The 12,131-nt window shown below is 47.9% G+C and overlaps 8 protein-coding genes across 8 annotated transcripts; 4 read left to right on the top strand and 4 right to left on the bottom strand.

The window, feature by feature from the left end:
• Positions 1–1,959: 1,959 nt before the first annotated feature.
• LOC117144588 (odorant receptor 85f) lies at positions 1,960–3,487 on the top strand. Its single transcript, XM_033309866.1, has 4 exons — positions 1,960–2,856; positions 2,926–3,127; positions 3,180–3,335; positions 3,398–3,487. The coding sequence occupies exons 1-4, from the start codon at positions 2,090–2,092 to the stop codon at positions 3,449–3,451; spliced, it is 1,179 nt and encodes a 392-aa protein (XP_033165757.1). The 5' UTR covers positions 1,960–2,089; the 3' UTR covers positions 3,452–3,487.
• Positions 3,470–3,997, bottom strand: LOC117144590 (protein FMC1 homolog). Its single transcript, XM_033309868.1, has 2 exons — positions 3,894–3,997; positions 3,470–3,837 (listed from the first exon to the last, which is right to left on the bottom strand). Exon 2 carries the CDS (start codon positions 3,834–3,836, stop codon positions 3,531–3,533), a length of 306 nt encoding a protein of 101 aa, XP_033165759.1. The 5' UTR covers position 3,837; positions 3,894–3,997; the 3' UTR covers positions 3,470–3,530.
• Positions 3,998–4,265: 268 nt separating this feature from the next.
• Positions 4,266–5,117, bottom strand: LOC117144589 (60S ribosomal protein L34). The gene is made up of 3 exons (XM_033309867.1): positions 5,099–5,117; positions 4,845–4,925; positions 4,266–4,776 (listed from the first exon to the last, which is right to left on the bottom strand). Exons 2-3 carry the CDS (start codon positions 4,907–4,909, stop codon positions 4,335–4,337), a joined length of 507 nt encoding a protein of 168 aa, XP_033165758.1. The 5' UTR covers positions 4,910–4,925; positions 5,099–5,117; the 3' UTR covers positions 4,266–4,334.
• Positions 5,118–5,393: 276 nt separating this feature from the next.
• LOC117142443 (omega-amidase NIT2) lies at positions 5,394–6,549 on the top strand. Its single transcript, XM_033306406.1, has 2 exons — positions 5,394–5,504; positions 5,560–6,549. The coding sequence occupies exons 1-2, from the start codon at positions 5,486–5,488 to the stop codon at positions 6,390–6,392; spliced, it is 852 nt and encodes a 283-aa protein (XP_033162297.1). The 5' UTR covers positions 5,394–5,485; the 3' UTR covers positions 6,393–6,549.
• On the bottom strand, positions 6,526–8,076 carry LOC117142439. The gene is made up of 2 exons (XM_033306403.1): positions 6,763–8,076; positions 6,526–6,694 (listed from the first exon to the last, which is right to left on the bottom strand). The coding sequence occupies exons 1-2, from the start codon at positions 7,957–7,959 to the stop codon at positions 6,548–6,550; spliced, it is 1,344 nt and encodes a 447-aa protein (XP_033162294.1). The 5' UTR covers positions 7,960–8,076; the 3' UTR covers positions 6,526–6,547.
• Positions 8,077–8,286: 210 nt separating this feature from the next.
• Positions 8,287–8,726, top strand: LOC117142445 (BBSome-interacting protein 1). The gene has a single exon (XM_033306408.1). The coding sequence runs from the start codon at positions 8,470–8,472 to the stop codon at positions 8,698–8,700; it is 231 nt and encodes a 76-aa protein (XP_033162299.1). The 5' UTR covers positions 8,287–8,469; the 3' UTR covers positions 8,701–8,726.
• A 107-nt stretch (positions 8,727–8,833) lies between these two features.
• On the top strand, positions 8,834–11,780 carry LOC117142438 (LMBR1 domain-containing protein 2 homolog). Its single transcript, XM_033306401.1, has 3 exons — positions 8,834–9,017; positions 9,656–10,981; positions 11,042–11,780. The coding sequence occupies exons 1-3, from the start codon at positions 8,847–8,849 to the stop codon at positions 11,627–11,629; spliced, it is 2,085 nt and encodes a 694-aa protein (XP_033162292.1). The 5' UTR covers positions 8,834–8,846; the 3' UTR covers positions 11,630–11,780.
• Positions 11,748–12,101, bottom strand: LOC117142444. Its single transcript, XM_033306407.1, has one exon. The coding sequence runs from the start codon at positions 12,069–12,071 to the stop codon at positions 11,772–11,774; it is 300 nt and encodes a 99-aa protein (XP_033162298.1). The 5' UTR covers positions 12,072–12,101; the 3' UTR covers positions 11,748–11,771.
• Positions 12,102–12,131: the final 30 nt, after the last annotated feature.

Genomic DNA, 12,131 nt, shown 5'->3' with positions numbered 1-12,131 from the left:
CCAGCTCTCTTGGCCGGACAACTTTACACCCAGCCAGCCATTCAGTGCGTCTCTTGGCCAGCCTGTTGCCCATTTCAGAGATGCCCTGCTTGCTCTTTTTGTTCCGCCAGCCAGGCAGCCAGTCATTCATCTCCCCGTTGTGTGTGTTTTCTTCTGGGTTTTAGGGTGTTTGCCGTTGTCTATGCACCGGATCCGTGTCCCGGGTCCCGGATTGCTGTGTTTATTTTGGTTGGAGCCAGACGGCAAAAAGAATGAAAAAAGGAAGATTTACAAAGGCGCCTCGGCCTCATAAAGTATTTAGTGAGACGGCGATAGCGACACCAGGCACCTTCCGGTGTCCTGGTGACTGCACAGGATTTAATTCCTTTATTTGCTCGTCGCATGAGCATGGCTATAAGTAGTGAGGCGGCCTAAATATCTGATTCTAATTTAAGCAGACTGGGTCCATTGTGACGCATAGTTGCCTCACATAAGTATAAATCTCTTCGGATGTCCCATTAATGTTCGCGTTGCGTTTGCAAGTGCAATTCTTGGCGTTTATAATATGGGGCATTCAGTTTCAGCTGTTCGGTTCGAAGAACAGAAGAAAATGGGTGGCAACAGTTGGCGGCCAATTGAAACTAATGAATAAATTACTTGTGCAGTGTAAGACAGTAAAATTGATGAGAGAAGTTCAACATGGGTCTGAACCCATGGATATATGTACACACATATATCTACGTTCGGTTTATATAGCTGGTTGGGCCGGAATTATTCGGCAATGGAAACTCGAGGAACAATAGATGACCGGGCTGCAAATTGTGCAATACTGTGGCAGCAATAAATGCATGGGCTTGATGGGCTGGAAGAAGTAACCAGTTCAAAACAAAACCATTAAGATACATTGAGCAAGAGATACAAAAGTATCTGGTATCTAGCAGATACACTGAGGATGCTTTACCAATGAGGCTCAGCATCCGTTGGCTATGTAAGGTACTTTATGAAGTGTTATGCCCAGTTCCATGTCAACTATTTGCTTTCCAGAGGTAACACCTTTCGGTTAGAAGGTTGCTCCAATGTCAAAAGCCAAGACGGCTCCTTTGCTGCAGCCCGGCTGCTTAGCATTCCAGTCAGAAGTCGGATAGAAGCTATTGAGCGGACGACTCCCATGCCAATTTGTTGCTGTGTGCAAGAATTTCATTTATGTGCACAACAAAAGCAGCAAACAACAAAGACAAGTGCAGCAACAATGGAACGGTAAACGCGCCCAAGAAAACTGGGCAGCTCATTTATGGAAATTATTAAGTGCAAGCTGGCGGGGACCAAAGCGGTTACTTCTCCCAGTCAAACGGCATTATTATGCGTACATATTTTTATGGACAAGTGCGGGAATGGGCACACAAACTGGCTGCCCAGGTCTTAATAACCGAAAGCTAATTAAATTTGAGACCATCTTGATAAAACTATTAAAACTAGAGGGTTGGGAAATCTTGGAAAACTTGCTGGCTTTAAACGGTTGGTTCTATTCTTGTCATTTTCACCTTAAAGTTTAAACGTGTGACGTTTAAGCCAGCAAAGGTGTGAAACCACAAGGAATTCCCAAACTCACTGACCTTAGAAACCTCAACATACGTATCTGACTTATGGAGCCCTTATAGGAGCATATCAACCCATTATCATAAAAAAGTTATAACCCGATTGGCCGTGGTAATTGCAACTTTGATTCCGCGCATCTCTCAATTGATCTTAATTAATGTTCATTTCAATTCGAGTGTTCTCTTTATTGTCTGCTCTTTGCCATCTACATGCGTGAAAAATAAAATAAAATTCAAACAAAGATATAAAAAGTTTCTTAAGCATTGTAATATCTTACAAAAATTGATTCAGTAAGAGGGAATAGTTTTAATTGGCTTATAAATTCAAAGGGCACTTTTTATTTATTGATGGATTCAACACCTTGCCTAATTGTCAGCACTCACGTTTTCCGTTCTACCATATTAGTGGAAAACAATGAGGAAACCAATTACCAAACCGCAAACCCAACCCACAGGACGAAGACCACATATATAACCACATTCCGGAGCAGGACCAGCCACATAACACCTTCAGAATGGAACCGGTGCAGTACAGCTACGAGGATTTCGCTCGATTGCCCACGACGGTGTTCTGGATCATGGGCTACGACATGCTGGGCGTTCCGAAGACCCGCTCTCGCAGGATACTATACTGGATATATCGCTTGCTCTGCCTCGCCAGCCATGGGGTCTGTGTGGGATTCATGGTATTTCGTATGGTGGAGGCGAAGACCATTGACAATGTGTCCCTCATCATGCGGTATGCCACTCTGGTTACCTATATCATCAACTCGGATACGAAATTCGCAACTGCATTACAAGGCAATGCCATTCAAAGTCTGAACTCAAAACTGGCCGAGCTATATCCGAAGACCACGCTGGACAGGATCTATCACCGGGTGAATGATCACTATTGGACCAAGTCATTTGTATATTTGGTTATTATCTACATTGGTTCGTCGATTATGGTTGTTATTGGACCAATTATTACGTCGATTATAGCTTACTTCGCGCAAAACGTTTTCACCTACATGCACTGCTATCCGTACTTTTTGTATGATCCTGAGAAGGATCCGGTTTGGATCTACATCGGCATCTATGCTCTGGAATGGCTGCACAGCACACAGATGGTCATTTCGAACATTGGCGCGGATATCTGGCTGCTCTACTTTCAGGTGCAGATTAATCTCCACTTCAGGGGCATTATACGATCACTGGAGGACCACAAGCCCAGTGTGAAGCACGACCAGGAGGACAGGAAATTCATTGCGAAAATTGTGGACAAGCAGGTGCACCTGGTCAGGTAATTATGCAAGTGATTTACGCCAAATGTTTAGTGATGGCTGAATTTTACGATGAGCACTTTCATCAGTTTGCAAAACGATCTGAATGGCATCTTTGGAAAATCGTTGCTTCTCAGCCTGCTGACCACCGCAGCGGTCATCTGCACGGTGGCGGTGTACACTCTGATTCAGGGTCCCACCTTGGAGGGCTTCACCTACGTGATCTTCATCGGGACTTCTGTCACGCAGGTCTACCTGGTGTGCTATTACGGTCAGCAAGTTCTCGATTTGGTGGGTTATGGCCGACATCCTTGGTTTGCCCGCTAACTGAAGCTATTTGCAGAGCGGCGAGGTGGCCCACGCCGTGTACAATCATGATTTCCACGATGCTTCTATAGCCTACAAGAGGTACCTGCTCATAATCATTATCAGAGCGCAGCAGCCCGTGGAACTGAATGCCATGGGCTACCTGTCCATTTCGCTGGACACCTTTAAACAGGTAAAATGCAAACACCACTTATATTTTATATGATATTAAATGCATTTCGGATTCAACTGCAGCTGATGAGCGTCTCCTACCGCGTTATAACCATGCTCATGCAGATGATTCAGTAGAGAGCAAAAAGCACGGAGTTTGCAACATTGGGACGCTTTAATCGCACTACGCTAGTAACTATCTTTCTATATAACTTGATCACTTTGGATCCGAGGGCAGCTTGAAGCCCACCAAATCGGCGGTATCCCTTACGGATCTTTCGCCCCTCCCGTGGTATTCCTTGTAGAGCTCCAAGTACTGACGCTGGCTGGCTAGGTAGGTTAGGTAGGTTTGACCCAGGAAAGTCGCCTCGTTGCGCGCCTTGCAGAATTGTTGCTCCGTGGTGGCGAACTTCTTGTATTGCGCCAAAATGTAGCGCGCGGCCAGCGAGTCCTTGATGCAGCCATTTGGAGATGCCTGACGCAATTCGTGGAGCAGCGAGCGCAGCACCTTGGTTCCCGCCATTCTAAACACAAAATAACAATTGCATTTGCAAGAAACTATAAACAATCAACGACTTACGTGATTTTCAAGAAAATTCCAATTGTTTCTGTCGAACAGCTGTTCTCTACAGAGTTGCCACCTAGCCGTGCAATGAAAATACAGTGATCACTCCCACAAGTTGACACATTGAAAAATAACACTGGATCTTATTTTTATAATTATCAATAAATTCTGAAAAATCATCAAACGTTTGACTGCGAGCATAGTAAAACTCTGTGACAAACGGAATATTTGAATCTTTTTTATTTTAAATATATTAGATTATCACTTTTTAAATTTTCTCGAGGTAGCTAAAAAAGTCTAAAATCCGAAATGTCTGATTTGAAAAAAATCACAGCCAATAAGTAATTGGACAATCCGACTGGACGGTCAAACTAAAAATACAATGAATCCAGTTGGAAAAAAACAATTTATTTTAAAAGTTATTTAGCAGTACACCGAACTCGTTGCGTGGGCTGTTCACTTCCTGGGCTTGCCGGCGGCTGGCTTCTGGCCGGGCTTCTTGCCAGCGGCTCCTTTGGCGCCAGCACCACCCTTGGTGACCTTGCCGGCACCGGCTTTGGTTCCCTTGGCTCCAGCGGCGGGCTTCTTCTTGGGCTCGGGCTTGGCCTTGGGGGCCTTCACCGGCTTGACGAGCGCCTCGCGCTGGCTCTTCAGGGACTTGACGATCTTCTGCTCCTCGATGAGGAAGGCGCGCACGATGCGCTCGCGCAGGCAGCTGTGGCACAGCACTCCACCGTAGGTCCTGGACACGGTCTTCAGGCGCTTGGACATGCGGGGGCGCTCGCTGGGGCGGGAGGGGGTGATACCCTTCAACTTCTCCTTGCACTGGCCGCAACGGGGCACGGTGGGGTTCTTCTTCACATACTGGTAAACCAGACGTCCACCGGGCGTGCGAACACTGTAAATTGCAAGGGTGCGTTGTCATATTTGTTGCATTGGTGGGGTGTATTGCAGTTGGATAGTTACATGCGCCGCTTGTTGGAGCGTGTGTTGTAGGACAGGCGTCTCCGGAGCGTCAGACGTTGGACCATTTTGCTGTTGTTGCTGCTGCTGGTCGTGGCGATTGGTGGGTTACATATGCAAAAGCGGTGAAAATCATTATTAGTTTGGAGCTACACTAGGGTGGGCGCAGTTTGGGCTGCATTTGGTTGTATATTTTCACGCTTTTTTCACACATTTCGGCGAATTTGCGTGAAATTGTAAATTGAACACGTGCATACCTCAAAGAGACGAAACTAGAAAGAAAGGTGGCAACCCTGTTCGCGCACGACGTGAACTTGGCTGCGCTGCCCACTGTACGGCACTTTCGAGCACTGCAGACCTTGCCAGATTGTCAGGAAAACATAGTTCTATGGGGCTTGTTTATTATTTATTTTTTGTTAGCAAAGTAGGGATTTGATATACAATTTAATGTTATATTCTTGAATATTAAACAGAAATAAACTAATTACGCTTTTTGCCAAGTATGTGTTATTAATATGTGGTAAAATAACATGTTTTATAAATGTTGATCCCTTTTACTACGCCCCTGCAATAACCTGTTGTTGTTTTGCTTGCGATGAAATCTGTTATCAAGCCGCAAAAAGATAACATTTAATTGCAGCAATATGAGCAAAACTAGCAACAGTAAGTGATTCTCATAATTTAAAACAGTTCCACCTAAATATTTATTATTTAATAGTCATGCGTTTGGCGCTGCTGCAGCTAAAGGGATCCAAGGACAAGGTGGCCAATGTCCAAAACGCCGTCAACAAAATCGAGGCGGCGGTCAAGGAACACAAGCCCCGATTGATTACTCTGCCGGAGTGCTTCAATGCTCCATACGGCACCAAGTACTTTCGGGAGTATTCCGAGACCATTCCCGATGGCTTCACCTCGCTGCAGCTCTCAAATTTGGCCAAGAAGCACCAGGTGTACATCGTGGGCGGAACAATCCCTGAATTGGGCGAAAACGATGCCATCTACAACACCTGCACGGTTTGGTCACCCACTGGTGACCTTGTGGCCAAGCACCGCAAGATGCATCTCTTTGATATAGATGTCAAGGGTGGCATTCGCTTCAAGGAGTCGGAAACGCTGTCCGCAGGCAATGATTTCACCATCATCAACGTAGATGGCCACAAGATTGGCATCGGCATCTGCTACGACATTCGATTCGAGGAGATGGCGAGGCTCTATCGCAACGCAGGCTGCGAGATGATCATCTATCCGGCTGCATTCAACATGACCACGGGTCCACTGCACTGGGAGCTACTGCAGCGATCCCGTGCCAATGACAATCAACTCTTTGTGGTCACAACATCGCCGGCCCGTGACACAAGCGCCGAGTATGTGGCCTATGGCCATTCCATGGTGGTCAACCCATGGGCCAAGGTGCAGCAGAGTGCCAGTGAAGGCGAGGAAACCCTGGTGGCCGATATAGATTTCTCCGAGGTGGAGGAGGTGCGTCAGCAGATTCCCGTCTTTGGGCAAAGACGTCTAGATCTGTACGCCACCGAAAAGAAGTCCACATAAAGGGGTTAACAAAGGTAGCTTTACAAGGTCAAAGGCACTCTTCCAAAATTCAAGAAAGCTTTAAATTTATTTTAAAGCTTTGCATTTATTTTATTCGATTGTATATAAAATTTATTAGACCTACACACACACATAACATGGATTTCTGTCGACAACTATTGCGTTTTATCTAGCTGCTGATTATCGGCAGGAGCTACTTCGGATGCAGCTGATTGCACGTAGTGGGGCCGCTGGGCCTGGTCGAAAAGTGCTCGTATGGCTTCATCGGTGGCCATCAGGGGCTGACTAATGAATTCCAAGGCCTGGTGGGAAGGTAAATAAGGTGTACCATTAACTGGGTGTCTAAATCACTAACTATTGCTGAACTTACCCTAACCGCGTACTTCTCCGCCTCACAAAGTGGACTGGTGCTGGCGCTGGACAACTTTAGGGTCTCCTCGGGAATGCCCACGCCAGTGTGCAGGACCATGCGTTGGAGAATGTTCAGGTTTTCGGCACTCAGGCTGATTACATCGGTGGCGGGAAGGTTGAGGAAACGAATCTTGGCCAGGAACTTCAGTTGTTTCAGCATATCTAGCTGAATTTCGCGGATCTGATGGGTGGCATGCAGCAGTTGCTTCGTTGACTCGTTCAGTAGCTGATTCTTCTGCGTGAGATCGGCTTTCCAGCGTGCTAACTCCTCGACCATAACGCTGCTGGCGAGGAATTTGGATCGCCAGACCTCACACTGGCCGGCCAGGAACTCAATCTGCTCGGTGTGGGTGGTCAAATTGTTTGCAGTGTCCAGTAGAGCTCTGGCCAGTTGCAGTTTGTCCTCCGTGAGGAGATTAACCCGTGTCTGCAGATCCTCGCCCACGGAGGCCACCAGAAGGCTCTTCAGTTCGCTGTTCACCTGCGTTTGGAACTTATACTGGGCTTGAAAGTAATTGCGTTCCTCACGCATCTTGGCCAGCTCCTCTTTAAGTGAGTTTAGCTCCTGGCTGCTGGCTGTGTCTGTTTCCTTTATATCCGTCGGCTCAGTCTCCAATTCCTGGGTGCGCAGCGTGGACACCTGATCCACCAGCACTGCAATATCCAAGTTGTTCTTATCCCGATGGATTTTGTGTTTATTCGTTGGCTCAGAGATCATGGGATTCACGGCACCCGGATATGGTTCGTACGGCACGAATTTCGGTGCCTTGGTCTTCTTATGTTCGGGCAGCGAGTCCGCGCTGGTGACCAGTCTTGGCCGCATCTGGACCAGTTCCCCCTTGGGCACAACGGGCGCCAAACTACGGGTGACGACCTCGGGCCTTCTGTACAGGGTATGTAAGCCAGGAAGGGGCAAATTGGAGGCGTAGCCGCTGCTGGTTGATGTCTTCCTGCCCATGACAGCCTCCTGGACAACGGAGCTGTCTTTCCGCGATAATTGCGGCCTCTTCACCTTGATGTCCACATCAGCACTCGATGGGACTTCGCTCTCTGTTTTGGCCGCTCCACTGTTTTCCGGCTGCTCCATGCCATCGCCGCTGGTGCGACAAGCCGGTGATTTGTCCGTTCCTTGCACCGCGCTTTCATTCGCTTCCATTTCTGGGCAATCTTGGCCAGGCCAAACTAAATTTTCCTAATTTAAGAATTTCTCTTGCTGTGCCAGCAAAACAAAAACAATGGCCAAGGGCTGCCAACTCGCTACAAAGGAGTTTGTTGTTTATAGTGTTGGTCAAGATCTAAATATTTGAAACTAGCTACGATTGTAAATAAGCATTCTTAAATATAAATGTATTTGGCTTTATAAATGATTTCCGACCCACAAAAGTGGTAAAAAATGAATAAATTCCCATCTAAACAACATAGTTCAGTGTGACCAGAGCATGTCAATATGAAAACACACGTTACACTTAATTTAACAGTGCTGTAAGGCCCACCCACGCACACGTTCACACTTTTTGATAAAGTCGATTGATTTGATTCACCGAGAAAAAAACAAACAAACACGACGAAGGAAAGGTGAACTGGTACCGGCGTAGCGTAGATACCACTAAGGCCAGCTCCCACCACACCCCGGCCACGCCCCTGACCGCCCGCGGAGCGCCAAAGGATGTCCTCAGTGGAGGCCGAGGTCCTGCAGAAAATCGATCTGATTGAGCCCACAACCGGAAAATTATTTTTCGAGCACAAAACGGAGCTGCTTTTCTGCCGGCCACATCTGATGCCGCTGAAGACGCAGGCGCTGGAACGCCTGGAGGAAATGCATCGCGACACCGCTCGCCAATTGCAGAAAAAGCGCCAGCAGAAGAAGAAGTCTACGGAGCCCACAGGCTCGCTATGAACCAGTCCTCAATCGCTGAAATACGTTTGTTATAAGCACATACACCCACACGCACGCACCACAACACAGAGAATCACTGCAAAGCACAAGAACTGAGTACACCCACACCAGGATCGGGATCGGGATCGGAATAAGCACTAGTCAACATGGCGTACCTACTAAGCTTCGGCATCGTGGCCGCCCTATTCCTGGCCAGCATCTCGCTGTACCGCTACGGAAACATACCACGTCAGCACATCCTGGTCACCCTGTCCGTGCTGACCGCCTGGTGTTTTTCCTTCCTTATTGTATTCACCATTCCGCTGGACGTGACATCGGTGAGTTGGAATGTGGAGCTAGAAAACCATTTGCAATCGAATATAGCCACAATAGGAAGCAACAGAGACTATGAATCAACTAAATATTTAGTCACATCAATATGATTTCGTAAAAGTGCCTATTGGTATTACTTTAATACGTGCACATGCTTTTGTCCTTTCTGCCATATGTTATGGTTTTGTATATCCTCGTTGTAGGACAAATATATATTCCAACGTTCATTAATATATATATGAATAGCGCTGAAGTTATAAATATTTAAAAACACGTTTCGTTCGTAAAAAAGTGCTCTTTAGATTTCCATTTCCATAGAAACACAGTTTGTTGCATTTCATTGCGTGTGAAACTTTAATAATTTTTAAATAAAACTTAAATTCCGAATGGAAATAAATAAACTTTTTATCTAAAGCTTCTCCGACACCAATCAAATTGTAAGCATACATTGATTTTGGTCTGGAATTTCTTATCTGCACATGAATCACACCGAAAAGCTAGACAGCAAAAAACCCGAATTGATTAAAGAATCACAAATGAAGCGCTTTCCGGCTTTGGATATACCCTGTTGTCATTTGGTTATCAACTCCTTCGATAAGAGCTAATAACAATTAACAATTTAATTGTATAACTGCCATTTCAGACACTTTACCGCCAGTGCGTGGTGGAGCACCGACCGACACCAGCCCCAAATGTGACCAATACGTCCAGCGCCACGGTGGCTCCGCCGCCTCAGTGCCAGGAGCCGTGGGGCATGGTGCCCGCCTCCGTGTTTCCCAACCTATGGCGCATTATTTACTGGAGCTCGCAGTTCCTCACCTGGTTGATTATGCCGCTGATGCAGTCGTACCTCAAGGCGGGCGACTTCACCGTCAAGGGAAAACTGAAATCGGCACTGATAGAGAATGCCATCTACTACGGTTCCTACCTGTTCATCTGTGGCGTACTACTCATCTATATTGCCGTGAAAGGAGAGTCTCTGGATTGGCAAAAGCTCAAGGCAATTGCCTCGTCCGCATCCAACACATGGGGATTGTTCCTGCTCATTCTGTTACTGGGTTACGCTCTGGTGGAGGTACCTCGATCGCTGTGGAATAACGCCAAGCCGGGATTCGCACTGCAATATGCCTACTTTAAGGCCGCCAAATTGAGCACTGAGAAGGCCGAGGCCGAGGAGCATGTGGATGACATTCTGGAGTCCCTGCAAGGCCTTAGCCGCGTCATACCCAACAATCACGAGCTGCGCCCCTGCCTGGAGACCATTCTGCGCAAAGTTCCCATTGAGCTGCAAGAGCGTGCGAGCCGAAACTTTGCTCGCACTGGAGGCAGCGGCATGGGTGCCACGAGCTCAACTATCTTGCCTTCGGAAAAGGCGCTGGTTCGCATTCATAAGCAAGTAATCAAATCGCTGCAAACATTGCAGCGCACCGAAGCGCTTTGGAGCGTGCAGGTGCAGACAGTGCTGCATCTGGAAGATGTGGCCAAGAATATACACTCCTCGGACCGGCGCTTCAAATCGGAGTTTCCGCGCCAGCGCACACAGCTGGAGAGGATATGCTACAGCGCCACGCTGCAGTGGTACTGGGAGTGCCTGCTGAAGGCTCCGTTCCTCAAGACCATGTGCGTTCTGACCGCCACCATGTCGGCCATGGTGGTGTGGAGCGAGCTTACCTTCTTCAGTCGCCACCCTGTGCTTTCCATTTTCGCCAATGTTATCTACGTGGCCAAGGAGAGCTACGACTTCTTTACCATTGAAGTCTTCTCTATGGTTGTCCTCTGCTACTTCTTCTACTGCACTTACTCCACGATCTTGAGGATACGCTTCCTCAATCTGTACTACCTGGCACCGCATCACCAGACCAACGAGCACAGTCTGATCTTCAGCGGCATGCTGCTTTGCCGTCTGACACCACCCATGTGCCTCAACTTCCTGGGTCTCATCCATATGGACACACACATTATTCCCAATGTGAGTAGTAAACTTTTTCGTAAACACTGAAATACTGACAATGTATAAACTATTCCTCAGCGCATTATGGAGACGGTCTACACGCAGATCATGGGCCACATGGATGTTATTGGCATCATCTCGAACGGCTTCAATATCTACTTCCCCATGTGTATGCTGGCCTTCTGTCTGGCCACTTGGTTTAGCCTCGGCAGTCGGGCACTGAATGCCCTCGGCTTTCAGCAGTTCCTGCAGAACGAAACGATTGCCACCGAGCTGGTGCAAGAGGGAAAGGATCTGATAGCCCGGGAAAAGCGCCGCCGCCAGCGTGCCGAGGAGGCGATGGCCAGACGGCGTGACTTCAACCGAACCGATCAGGTTCTGGGCAGCGATTACTTGAGCAAATACCGGAGTGGTGGACCCGGTGGACTGGCCAGTAGTCGCACGCCCGCCGACGGGCTGCTGCGCGATGGCGACAGCAGCTTTGACTATGCGGCAGTGGCTTCTTCCTCTGCACTGGGCGTACCGCGATCCCTGTCGGAGGAGATCAACGACCGTTTCGGTGTGAGCACCCAGGTGCAGGTGGGATTCCGAGACCCCGACTACGAGGCGGAAGCAGATGGACGAATTGTCGGCCCGCCACCCCGAGGACTTTTCGACGATGTCTAGACTTTGGATATGGATAACTCTTTATTACAATTCGTTACCGAGTATCTCAATATTTCGCTCGCGCTTAAGTATTTCCCGATGCCACTGCTGCTGCTGCTGCCGTTCCTTCACACCCATGTAGACCATTCAGTTGAATAAACCATTAAAGAGATTTCCTATTCATCTTGCGAAGGGCGTAGCGCGGTTCGTTGCCGGTCTCCTGGCTAGTGTCCAGACCACTATCCGTGCTGATATCCTGCGCTTTCACGTCCATCGAGGTGTCCGTCTCCGATGAGTTGGAGCTGATGGATTCTTCTGGATCAATATTTGTGCTATCCTCATCCTCGTTGAATTCCGACGTCGGTTTTCCACTCTGCAGCTGCGATATGGGATGCGGCTTTATGCGCTTGCGGCCGCGTAGATAGCCTCTGCGAGAGGTAAGTGGAGTAGTCGGATAATCCATCTTGCTGCCTTGACTTCAATGACTTGAATGACTTGAACAATGACGACCTGTCAAAAAGGA

This window comes from Drosophila mauritiana, chromosome 3R (genome assembly GCF_004382145.1).
Source record: "Drosophila mauritiana strain mau12 chromosome 3R, ASM438214v1, whole genome shotgun sequence".
NCBI classification, from domain to species: domain Eukaryota; kingdom Metazoa; phylum Arthropoda; class Insecta; order Diptera; family Drosophilidae; genus Drosophila; species Drosophila mauritiana.
The sequence above is the reverse complement of the archived record's forward strand: the minus strand, read 5'-3'. Positions and strand labels throughout refer to the sequence as shown.

Coding starts and splice junctions, on each gene's coding strand:
- LOC117144588 (XM_033309866.1), top strand. CDS start 2,090: ATGGAACCGGTGCAGTACAGCTACGAGGATTTCGCTCGATTGCCCACG. Junction 2,857..2,925: donor AAGCAGGTGCACCTGGTCAG/GTAATTATGCAA, acceptor CACTTTCATCAG/TTTGCAAAACGATCTGAATG. Junction 3,128..3,179: donor GTCAGCAAGTTCTCGATTTG/GTGGGTTATGGC, acceptor AGCTATTTGCAG/AGCGGCGAGGTGGCCCACGC.
- LOC117144590 (XM_033309868.1), bottom strand. CDS start 3,836: ATGGCGGGAACCAAGGTGCTGCGCTCGCTGCTCCACGAATTGCGTCAG.
- LOC117144589 (XM_033309867.1), bottom strand. CDS start 4,909: ATGGTCCAACGTCTGACGCTCCGGAGACGCCTGTCCTACAACACACGC. Junction 4,777..4,844: donor CGCTCCAACAAGCGGCGCAT/GTAACTATCCAA, acceptor TGCAATTTACAG/TGTTCGCACGCCCGGTGGAC.
- LOC117142439 (XM_033306403.1), bottom strand. CDS start 7,959: ATGGAAGCGAATGAAAGCGCGGTGCAAGGAACGGACAAATCACCGGCT. Junction 6,695..6,762: donor CGGAGAAGTACGCGGTTAGG/GTAAGTTCAGCA, acceptor CCTTCCCACCAG/GCCTTGGAATTCATTAGTCA.
- LOC117142445 (XM_033306408.1), top strand. CDS start 8,470: ATGTCCTCAGTGGAGGCCGAGGTCCTGCAGAAAATCGATCTGATTGAG.
- LOC117142438 (XM_033306401.1), top strand. CDS start 8,847: ATGGCGTACCTACTAAGCTTCGGCATCGTGGCCGCCCTATTCCTGGCC. Junction 9,018..9,655: donor TTCCGCTGGACGTGACATCG/GTGAGTTGGAAT, acceptor CTGCCATTTCAG/ACACTTTACCGCCAGTGCGT. Junction 10,982..11,041: donor ACACACACATTATTCCCAAT/GTGAGTAGTAAA, acceptor ACTATTCCTCAG/CGCATTATGGAGACGGTCTA.
- LOC117142444 (XM_033306407.1), bottom strand. CDS start 12,071: ATGGATTATCCGACTACTCCACTTACCTCTCGCAGAGGCTATCTACGC.